At 36.2% G+C, this 12,336-nt stretch overlaps 1 protein-coding gene across 1 annotated transcript in view; it reads right to left on the minus strand.

Moving 5' to 3' along the window:
- CUNH1orf146 (chromosome unknown C1orf146 homolog) overlaps positions 1 to 4,390 on the minus strand; it is a 10,771-nt gene extending 6,381 nt beyond the window's left edge. Inside the window, exon 1 of the mRNA XM_003784160.2 lies at positions 4,279 to 4,390. Within this exon, the coding sequence (XP_003784208.1) occupies positions 4,279 to 4,347 (69 nt within the window). The 5' untranslated portion in view covers positions 4,348 to 4,390. The remainder of the gene's footprint in view (positions 1 to 4,278) is intronic.
- Positions 4,391 to 12,336: the final 7,946 nt, after the last annotated feature.

Genomic DNA, 12,336 nt, shown 5'->3' on the forward strand with positions numbered 1-12,336 from the left:
GTGGCATCACAGCTCACAGCAACCTCCAACTCCTGGGCTTAAGCGATTCTCTTGCCTCAGCCTCCCAAGTAGCTGGGACTACAGGCGCTCGCCACAATGCCTGGCTATTTTTTGTTTGTAGCTGTCATTGTTTGGCAAGCCTGGGCTGGATTCAAACCTGCCAGCTCTGGTGTACATGGCTGGCGCCTTAGCCGCTTAAGCTACAAGCACCAAGCTGACTATAGTATACTTTTAAAATGTTTTGAGTCAGACAACATGTATGAAGACAGCAATAGGACTTTGGTTTCAATACTAACCATTCAAAAATCACCTCATTTCCTATGCCACCTGAGCAATAAGACTATTACCCACGATATTAAAATCTAAGTGGTTAGTAGTATTTCCTGAAAAGTTAAAGCTGAAGCTTATTAGTCTCCAGACAGATAAAAATCCCTTAGGTAGATTTACTTTGCATTTTGTCTCAGAACATGTGTATTTTAAGAATATAGGTTGAAATTATTTATAAAATATGTATGTCCTTTCTTCTTAAAGACAGTATTTTGTGCTACTCAGATCCCAACCCTAGAGTTCAACTGTGGTTCTTTTCTTCTGCTGTTTTAAAATTATCCATTGCTTCTAGCAATGGCAGATTAAGTAATTTAGGGCAACCCTCCTGCTGAAAGCAACTAGAAAAGCTGCACAATCCTTTAAAATCTACTTCAATGCATCATAAAGCTAGTGGAAAAGTAAAAAAAAAAAAAGAAAACCATAAGGTTAGGATCTATACAGAAATTCAAAGATATGAGCCAGCATTTAGGTCAATATTTCCCTGAGGGCAGGTGTCAATGCAGGAAGAGGCAGACGAGAGGCTGTACAGAGCTTTTTACAAACGTAGAATGGCTCTTACAGGAACTGTAGTCCAGCATCTAACCATTTCAATTCCTGAAATTGTATTAAGGTGATATTGAATTACTAGTGCTCCCAAGAGCCTTGCAGAAGTACTTTGTAGAGAGCAACATTTCTCAATCAGGTTGCCTCATCTGAATTACAGAACAAAGAAAATGATCTAAGCAATTTTCTCAATTCTTTCATAAATAGCACCATTCCTGCTGTACAATTCCTGATGAGACAATTTACCATATAATATTGATGCCATAAGAGTTGGGTTGCTAGATTTAGCAAAATACAGCATACTCAGTTAAAGGTGAATGACAGATAAATGTTACAATTTTTAATATGTCTCATGCAATATTTGGTATATACTTATAGTAAATTCATTATTTACCTGAAATTCAAATTTAACTGAGTATCTCATATTTTACCAGGCAACACTACGTACATTAGGAGTTTAATTTTCCTTACAGTAAATTCACTGTTTACTTGAAACTCGACTTTAACTGAGTGTCTTATATTTTACCTGGCAATTCTACTTAGGGCATTAGGAGTTTAATTTTCTTATAGAATTAAAGCTTTTCTAATGAAATATACTATTCTAGGCTTCAAATTATTTCTACAGTTTTTCAAATACAAATTCTAACACACAATCAAAAATAATCACAGCCTAAGAGCAAGACCCTGTTTCTACAAAAAATTGGCCAGTGTGGTGGTGCACATCTGTATTCCTAGCTACTTGGGAAGCTGACTGTAACAAACAAGTAGTAAATGATTATGTATTCAAAAAAAATTGCACAGCTCTTGTTAGGCTATATTGATAGGTACTTTCTATTTTGGTTGCTGATACAATGCTATCTTTCTTTTTCTAATATTATTTTGTAATTTTTTATATAGAAATATAATTGATTCTGTATAGTTATTTTGAAGTTAACTATATTGCTGAATTTTTCTATTGTTTTTAGTAACTTGCAAGTAACTTGGTAACTCAGAAGTAATGAAATTTGTATTTTTTTTTACAAACTATTGGGATTTTTAAGTTATCATAATTGTACTAGCTAGGATCTTCAACTTTACTAGGAGTGGTGGTAATGAGTACACTTATCTCATAATTGATATGTAGATAATGCTTTTGTTTCCTTATAAAATTGATATATTTGTCCCAATGTTATCTTCAATAATTATGTCAATGTTTTGCCTATAGTTGATGTTCTGTAAATATTCATAGAATAAAGGAGCAAAATATATATATATAACAATATAATACAGAAACGGTATGTGTAAATATTGTGTTCTAAGTTTCTTTTTTTATGTGGAGGGTAAACTGATTTGCTTTGGCTTTTGTGGCACTGAGTATGCAGTTGCCCCTTGGTACATGCAAGGAAATTAGTTTTTGTACCCTCACATATATCCAAATCCTCGCACACTCAAATCCTGCAGTCATCCCTCAGAACCCTCTAGCATATAGGAAAAGTCAGCCCTCATATTCACAGGTTTCACATCCTGTAAATACCATATTTTTGATTGGCTTTGCATGAAAAAAAAAACTCCTGCCTATAAATAGAGCTCAAATCTGTGTTCAGAGTCAGCTGTATGTGTTAAAATTTCTAGGATAACTACATAGAAACAGAACATATAACTTCCAAAGCTCATAGAGGAAAAAAGAAAAAAAGAAACGAGAAAAAATAACCAATCAATATAAAAAGAGTAAAGAAGGTAGAAAAAAGAAATAGAAACAGTGAGACAAACATAAAGCACAAAGCACAATGGGTAAATATAATAAATGAACTAGAAGTAGTTGCTTATGGCAAATTAGCATGACTTACAGACTCCCTCTCTCAAAATAAGTCTGGAAAGCTATAGAAACAAGAAAGAAACATGAATTCCAAAAACCCAACAAAAGAAAACATGAAAAATTCCAATGAGATTTAAGGTAGTATTAAATTGGCACATGTTATGGAGCTACATGGATACAGCTAAGAGGACAGAGTGCAGCTTGAGGCAGTAGGGAGAGGACAGAATGGATAAAAAAAAATCTTAATTTTAAGTCATATTTTTGTCTCTTTCCTCCTTACCATGAAACAATCACTTCTTGTTTGTGACAGACATCAACTGATAAGATAAATATCAGGGTAACGGGGAAGTCCTGTGGGCGAAGGAGTTAAAACCAGTTGTGGGCTGTCCAAGCGCTCTCAGACTTTCAACTTCCCAATTCTCCTCTGCACTGTAACAGCAGTTCTCAACCTATGGGTCGTGACCCCTTTGGGGGTCAAACAACCTTTTCACAGGGGTCGCCTAAATAATCCTGCAAATCAGATATTTACATTGTGATTCATAACAGTAGCAAAATTACAGTTATGAAGTAGCAACGAAAATAATTTTATGGTTGTAGGTCTCCACAATGAGAGGAACTGTATTAAAGGGTCACGGCATTAGAAAGGTTGAGAACCACTGAATTACAGAGAGACAATCTCCTTCTAATGCTGCCAAGGTTAGGCACATTAATTTCTGGTTGTTTATCTCTCAAAAAGCTTTAAGTTTTATACACATGCACACATTTTACTGCTTCTGTAATCTCTTAACATCTCTATTAGGGGAGGCTTAGAGAGAAAAAATACTTTAGTAAATTTTCAACTTTCAAAGATTCAGAGAAATAGGATATTGAAAATGGATGCAAAAAAGTTTACAATTTATTTCAACTTTTGACTGCCAACTGTGCCTACAGGCCTTCAAACTAGATGTTCCTTGGTGTGAAGGATGCCTATAGTGTTGTTCATTTTGCAAATAAAAACAGAAAGCCTAAAATCATGAAAAAGGACTGATGTTTCCTGCTGCTACAAATGTTGCATTTTCATAATAAAGAACAAACAGTAGTGTACTCTATCATAAGAGTTGTTCCAGTCACTGCACACCTCAATTGGCACATTTCATTTCTGAGCACTCATTCATCTAAGTGTTAGTCAATTATTTTTAAAAGATAGGCTCTAAGTCTACTACCCAGCCTAGATTGTGTGGCACAATCACAACTCACTACAACCTCAAACTACAGGGCTTAAGCAATCCTCTCATCTTAACCTCCTATAAGTAGCTGGGATTACAGGCATGTCACCATGCCCAGCTAATTTTTAATTTTTTTATAGAGATAGGTCTCACTATGTTACCCTGGCTGGTCTTAAACTCTTAGCCTCATGTGATCCTCCTGCCTCAGCCTCCCAAAGTGTTGGGATTACAGGTGTAAGCCACCACATCCAGCCTATAATTTGCTTTTAAAATACATTTATTTTATGTACTTCCTGCTCCCCACAACTACTCGTGAATAATTGAGCTAAAGATCTTTTAAAATACTGTTCCGTGTGAAAACTCCTCTTAATTTTTTAATTAAAGATCAATGACCCAATGCCCCTTTACCTTAAGAGATGAGCTAATAATAACAGTGGTTGTCCATCTTCCTTTTTCTTTTCCACCACTTTCAGCCATCTGTCTGTCTTTGGATCAAACCAATTTCTAATGGTGTCACAATCCAAGAAAATTAAAAGCAAAAAGAACACAAGGACATGTTTGTTGAATGACTAAAGACAGAAATGAACTTAGGGTAACGGTGATATTTTATAAAACATTTGAACATCAAAATGAATATCAAAACTTGACAATGGAAAAGCATCTGTCTTATTATACATTCAACTTCTATACTATGCTTCCTATTAATTACTTAATGAAATGGTTTCCCTTTCAGAGCATTAACTTAAAAGAAAGGACTTATATCAAGAACATAAAATGTCTGAGGTTTTATCCTGCTTGCAAACTAAAACATTAGTCTGCTAGAGTTTCATGGATACAACCAAAATATATAATACTTAGAGACAAAGGATAATTTTTTACTCACAGCAATAGCAATATAGCCAGGCCATCATCATTTTCTTGTACCAGTTCCCCAAGCCCAGTTCCCACAGGGTGATGGGACAACAGCCAGGTGGCATCTGCACTCACAGTAGGTTGTAATTATAGGAAAGAAACCCAGAGCTTAGGAAATCTCAACCATTTTTAAGTAAATCTGCCTTCTACTCTAGAGAGAAATGTGATACCTCACAAAGCTATTTGCTATACAACTGCATGATAAGAAAATTTCAAGAAGTTTAGTGTGCTAAAGTTTACAGTATATATCTCAGGTGGAAGGGACAAAAATAAAATTACTGTAAACTTAGTAAAATAAAACTAAATCTGATTGCGCTTTAAATTTGGTACTTTTCTAATGATACTGAGACTGAAAACCCTTAAGCCATTATTTCTACTTCTGTGAAACTTCTGTCTTTTCCCCATTTTTCTACTAGAGCATAATTCTTTTTCTTAGCTCATGTGTAGTATTTGTTTATATATCATAGATACCAGTTCTTTATCAACTATGTATTCATTCTTGACATGCATAAATTATTTCCAGTGTAGTCAAATTTATCAGACTTTTAATTTATACTCAGTACTTTTTGTTTCTTATTTAAGAAATCCTTCCTTACCCCAAAGTCATAGACATTCTCTTTGTCTTCTAAATTTTTAGTTTGGCCTTTCACATTTAAGTCTTTAATCATCAGCATGGATCCAATTTTGTTTTTTAAAAATACGGCTATCTACTTGTCCCAACAGTTTACTCAATAGTCATCCCAAGTCCAGGTCATTTGCAATGCCCCCTTAGCCATATATATTTTCCATATATGCACAGAAATCTGTTTGGGGGTTATCTATTCTATTCCATGTTCTGTTTGATTATTTCTGGGCCAGTGCCATATCTTTTAAAATTACCATCATTTATTTTATTTTATTTTATTTTATTTTTTGGAGACAGAGTCTTACTATGCCACCCTTGGTAGAGTGCTATGGCGTCACAGCTCACAGCAACCTTGATTGGGCTTAAGCAATTCTCTCGCTCAGCCTCCCAAGTAGCTGGGACTACAGGTGCCTGCCACAACACCTGGCTATTATTTTTGTTGTTGCAGTTGTCATTGTTGTTCAGCTGGCTTGGGCCAGGTTTGAATCTGCCAGGCTAGGTGTACGTGGTCAACACCATAACCACTGCGCCAAGCCTCAATTACCATCATTTTATAAGAAGTCTTGGTATTTATTTTCTTTTTTAGAAGTAATATATTCATTCTTGGGTCTTTACTCTTCCCTAGAAATTTTAGAATCACCATGTCAGTTGCATTAAAAAAACTATTAGAACTATTAAAATTAAAATTGCATTTAATATATAAAATAATTTTGAAAAATGAAATTTTTTATGTAGTTGAGTTTTCCCATTTATAAATATGTTATGGCCAGGCGTTGTGGCGGGCGCCTGTGGTCCCAGCTACTTGGAAGGCAGAGGCAGGAGACTCGCTTGAGCCCAGAATTCGGAGGTTGCTGTGAGCTGTGATGCCATGGTACTCTACGCAGGGGGATAGCTTGAGGCTCTGTCTCAAAAAAAAAAAAAAAAAATATATATATATATATATATATATATATATATATAAATATGGTATATTGCAATATAATTAGGAATTATGCCTTAAGTGTTTTCATTTAACATTGTGTCATGAGTATTTTCCTTACACATTTTTGAATTATATAATAGCTGTCTAACTTTCCATTGTGTGGATATACCACACTTTGTTATCATTAGTAATTTAATTAAACATTTGATCTGGTCCCAAGGTTTTCCAGTTATAAATGACTCTGCAATAATAAGGAATTATCCTTCAAAACCACAAATATACTCCCCTCTTTAAAATTCTTCAAGGATTCATCACTGCCTACAGAACAAAATCCAGTCACTTTCAACATAAAAAGTGAGGAAACCAAAGAATTATACCATAGTCCGCCTGATTATCAGTTGGTTTACAAGTAAATATGGATATGTTAGGCTGTGAACAATGCTTTTAAAGCCTGTGCTATGAATCTAGAGCTATGGTTAGTGTCTAAGTAACATGTGAAAGTAGGGAATTTGAAATCATAAAAGTAAATAAAATGGAAATTCTAGAAATGATAAAGAATTGGAAACAACTCAATGGATGGGTTAAAAGTTGATTAGACACAAGTGAACAACAGAAGTCACAGGAAAATATCCAGACTTAAGTGGGTTAAGCAAAAGGTTGGAGAACAGAAAAAAAAAACATAATAGATATACAAGGCATTATTAGACTTGTGAAACAGTCTAACAAAGAAATAACTGAAGTCTGAGAAAGAGAGAAGAGAATAAGGCAGGCCAAATATATGAAAATAAAGTGGCCAAGAATTTTCCAAAATTGACTAAAGACATCAAGTTATATTTATTTTTAAGACAGTTTCACTTTGTCACCCTCGGTAGAGTGCCGTAGCGTCACAGCTCACAGCAACCTCAAACTCTTAGGCTCAAGCGATCCTCCTGCCTCAGCTTCCCAAGTAGCTGGGACTACAGGTTCCAGCCACAACACCTAGCTGTATTTTAGAGACAGGGTCTCACTCTTGCTCAGACTGGGCTCGAATGCCTAAGCTCAAGCAATCCACCTGCCTCAGGCTCCCAAATGCTGAGATTACAGGTGTGAGCCACTGCACCCAGCAAGTTATAGGTTTAAGAACAATAATAAAGTCTCCATAAATTAAACTAAGCAAAAGATTAACAAGGTAAAACTGAAAACAAACAAACAAACAAAGCCAAAATAAAGCTCAAAAGGAACCACTGAAAAAAGGCATACTACTTCAAAAAGGAAAACTGAAAACTGACTTTTCAACAGAAACACTGATAGCTAGGAGACAACTAAGTAACTTTCAAGTGTTGAAAGAAGAGAATACTGGTATTTTGAGACAAGAATCTACCAGTCTCCTCATTTGGCAAAGTATTAATAAACTTCTCATTCCTTTTCTTCAAACAACTTGTCCTTGTTCTTCTCATGTAGCCTCAGGGACAAGTGCCAAGCTTTTAGTAACAGAATTTGGCATCCCCGGGTGGGCCCAACGGTGCCCAGGTAAAACGGCACCTTGCAACTTCTGGAAGAGGCAGCGAGTAGCCCTGGGTAAAGCTGTGGGTCTTCATGCATAGAACCAACTTCTTTTCAAAGTGAGAGCAGAAGGGACAGCTTCAGAAGCTGCTAGAGTCTGTTTTGGTTCCAGAGATCTCCCATCTCTTTTTCCCCAAAGTAGATGTAGCATCCTAGAACCTGAACTGAGTTAAGGAGAAGGAAATGAACCTGGAAAATGCCCAGACTCCAAGCCTTTTGTTTGGTAAGTTCCCCAGTGTACATGTTGAGACCCTGATGCCACCTATATGGGGGGGGTTTCAGACCTTCTTATTGGTTTTGAGGCACCTTTTGGGGGTGGAAGTCACAAGGTTGATAACAACTAGGGAATCTGGTTTGAATTTGGAGTTCATTTGTAGTTTCCAGGGAATGGGCAGACTAGGCCACTATTTGGGGAGGGTTAATGGGGGATTAAGCCACCCATCTGAGGCCCAAGGAACAGGGTTATTAGGCTACCTATGTGTGGAGGGTTTTTAACCCCTTAGCCCTTTGGGTGGTGTTTAATCCCCTATGGATTTCCATTGCCATTTAGGGTGACATTTATCCTCTTTGGGTTCCCATTTGTGAAGCTTCCAGCCCTGAGAGAGGACATTTAAGGCACTGAGGTGCCATTTGGGGTGGTGTTTGTACTCTCTGAATCCCTATTTGATAGGCCCCAGCATTTTCATGTTGAGGATTCCTTATATGGTTTGTTATTTGTGAATATGTTGTAACATAAGGATGCTCCATGTCAAAGTCCCTTGGGAACTTGTAACTGTATCTACAAACCTATGCATAAAGAAAAATTAAATGTATGTGCTGAAGTGCGAGAAGTGGCTATTAAATGAAAATTCCCACTTGATTGGTAAGCCATGCCATTTTAGAATGTTCATGTGGGAAATTCCCCATATTGTTCGCATTTGCAAATTTTTATATCATTTGGCTAGTGAGTTTTTGTATTGGGCTAACACATGTCTGGAGTGTGAGGAAAAGTGGTGGTTGGTACCAATTGTATGGCATATGAGGAAATGTCGTGGTTGGTGGTCCTTGATTTATTCTGAGCTGTTGGATCTTTTCCCAGGAATCTGTTATTTGGATCATAATTTTTATTTGGGTATGCATTCTAAAGGGTCTTCTCCTTTGCCTCTTCCTCAAAATTAATCTCAGTTTGGCCTTTGTGTTTTTGCAAAAGGGGAACTATCTCATAAACAATCTCATAAATAAGAGACACAGTAGTGAGACACTGTTGACTCTCACCCACAATCAGCAGGCTTTGATCCACTAAACCTTAGACCACATCATGGATGCTTCTTTTAAGAATGGAAACCAAATCCTTTAAAATAAGGAAGACAAGGAGAATAACCCCCTTTAGGTACCCCAAATGGTTTATAGGGCTCTGCCAGGTTTTCTCAGATGGGAAATTCTTGTGCACAAGCTTTTACTAAAAGGGTAAATTACATAGAGGAAAATTCAGAGCTTAAATGGCCAACCTGACACTACAGAGTTAAAATGATGAGTCTCAAAACTCTCTGTTTGAGATAAACACATTGTTTATGATATTGCTTGAGATATACCCATTGCTTATGGTATACAAAATGTATGAAAAAGAAAATAATTGCCAACATAAAATTTCATGTGTGATATAATTATGTTTTGAAAATGAGAGGGAAATAAAGAAAAATTTTCAGATAAAAAGTAAAACCAGACTTTGTCACCAATAGATCCCTATTTAAAGGAGACAATAAGGCAGCTGTTCTCAACCTGTGGGTCCTGACCCCTTTGTAACAATGAAAATACATTGCATCATTAGGAAGGTTGAGAAACACTGCAATAAGGGAAATTCTTCAGGCACAGGCAAATGAATGATTCCACATGAAAGCACAAAGATGCTGGAAGAAATGAAGAGTAATGAAAGAAGAAATGTAAATATGTGGGTAACTCTACATCAATAGTGACTATAAGTAAGAATGATAATGTATAATAGTTTAAAACAGATGTTAAACTAAAATATACAACAATATCAAAAAAGGTAGCAGGATGGCATTATCAGTCAGCTCCAGGTCTGTTCTGCCTGTATGCAATAAATCAGTGTGACATGGGTTTTGCAAAGAGAAAGATTTAATCACAAGGCCACTGAGTTAAGACGCAAGAGAATAGCTCTGAAATCTGCCTCCCTGAAGAAAAGGCTTAGGCATATTTATGAATTAGGGAAGTGGAAGGGGGTCTAAGGTGTGTCTAAGGTTTGACAGTGGGGAAAAATGAAGTAACAGCTTTATTCTGTGCAAGTGTAGTTGGGGATTACAGCATTTCATAGGATATATGTACAGAAAACAGCAGTGTCAGCATGATCTGAAAATGGAATTTCTGGCCCTCTCATGTCAAAAGGCCATCTTTTGTTTATTGGTGCAGGGCCACTGGAAGTGTGGGTGGTCTCAGCTAGTTTGAAACTGGACAGAAGCTGGCCCACGTTCCTAAAAAATAACTGAGGAGACCATTACTATGGTGACTTACTAATGTTATCTATAAAGTAGTCGGTGAAAGTTAAGTAAGTTTCAGTGTTCAGTGGAATGGCCTTCAGCAATCACAGTCTTTAGCTTTATGGAAAAAGGAAAGAAAAATAACAAAATACAAGTGACTAAGAGCAAACAGGTTAGGAAAACTGATCAAATCAACCCCTCAGCTTTGATGGCAAATGTACCTAAGCTGCTTTAGGTCCTTAAATTGCCCATGAGGTGGTAAAGTACTCATTTATATTGGATCTTTATAAGGCAATAACACATGTTGAAATTTTACCATATTAAGATAAATGAGTAACAAGCTAATAGAGAAAAAACAAATATACAAAAGAATTTCAGAAATTCAAAAGCAAGCAAGAGAGAGAAAAAGGAACATATAACTTGAGGGACAAACAGAAAACAAATAGTGAGGTGGTATAGTAAATCAAAACCAAATACATCAGCAACTAAATATAAGACTAAATTCTACACGTAAAACAAAGATTGCCCCAAAGGACAGAAGGGACTATATGTTGCTAACAATAAAAACGCTTTGCCAAGGTATAAAGAGAGTGAAAGTGAAAGGATGGGAAAAGCTATACCATATAGCCAGTAATAAAAAGAAAGCTGCCACCATGTCTACTCCACATCCACCTTAAGAAATAAATAGCAATGTAACTGGTAAATAGATGAGTAAATATAAAAGACTAAATAAATATCTATCTTTCTCAGTTCTCTAAAACACAGAAGAGTATATAAAGCAGTAATTATAATTATATTGTTTGTTGTTTTCTTTTTTTGAGACAGAGTCTCAAGCTGTCACCCTGGGCAGAGTGCTGTCATAGCTCACAGCAACTTCCAACTCTTGGGCTCAAATGATCCTCTTGCCTGTTTTTTGGTGTTTTTTTTTTTTTTCCTATTTGTAGTAAAGACAGGGTCTTACTTTTGCTCAGGCTGGTCTGGAACTCGTGAACTCAAGTAATCCACCCACCTTGGCCTCCCAGAGTGCCAGGATTACAGGCACAAGTCACGGCACCCCGCCTATAGTTGTATTGTTGAGTCTACTGTGTGTGTATGATATTAATGTGGAGGAACTGGAGTTATATTAGAGAAAATTTTATGTATTTTTCTATAATACAATCAAGTTACTGTTAATCTGAAATAATAAATTAAGGTGCCTATTATATCTAGAGAAAGTAGTAAGAGAATAATTACCAAAAAAATCCAAAAAACAGGAATTAAAATAGTATACTTAAAAAAATTCACACACATAACAGGAAAATGGTAGTAACCGAAGGACCAGAAGAACAAGAAAGATAGGAGACATCTAGAAACTACATAGTAATATGACAGACCTAATAGCGATGATGATTATATACCATTGTCTGAATTGAACGCTTTAAAATGTTGAATTAAATACTATGCGAATTATATCTCAAGTTTTACAAAATTCTAAATAGCAGGCTTAAATCCAGTCAAGTTGCATAATTACATTAAAAAGTTAAATGGATAAAACATTCCAGTCAAGAGGAAACCCAACTATCTACTGTCTTTAGATTCAAGTAGGTCAGTGTTTTCTGTTAAGAAAACTACAATGGCTTCTTATCCTTAATAAATCAAATTCTTCAGCCTAGCGTTCAGGTTTTCCTCTCCAAATCTAGTCCCCAGCTTCCTTCCCACAATTTACCGACCTTTACCTCCACGGCTAACCTCGGAGATGTTGATCTGTGCAGTAACGTGGAACCCCGAGCTTAAAAGGCTCCTCGGCTTGTTTAATGCTCTGCAATTGCAGTCTTGGAACTGTTCATTTTTAAACAAAATATTCACAAATTTTTACAAAGAGGTGGCCAACACAGAGAGGATTTTGTAAATTTTTTGGTAAAAAAAAAATTTTTTTTTTTTTTTTGAGACAGAGCCTCAAGCTGTCCCCCTGGGTAGAGTGCCATGGCTTCACAGCTCACAGCAACCTCCAA

Source organism: Otolemur garnettii, unplaced genomic scaffold, assembly GCF_000181295.1.
Source record: "Otolemur garnettii isolate 467f Iridium unplaced genomic scaffold, OtoGar3 scaffold00010, whole genome shotgun sequence".
Classification (NCBI taxonomy): domain Eukaryota; kingdom Metazoa; phylum Chordata; class Mammalia; order Primates; family Galagidae; genus Otolemur; species Otolemur garnettii.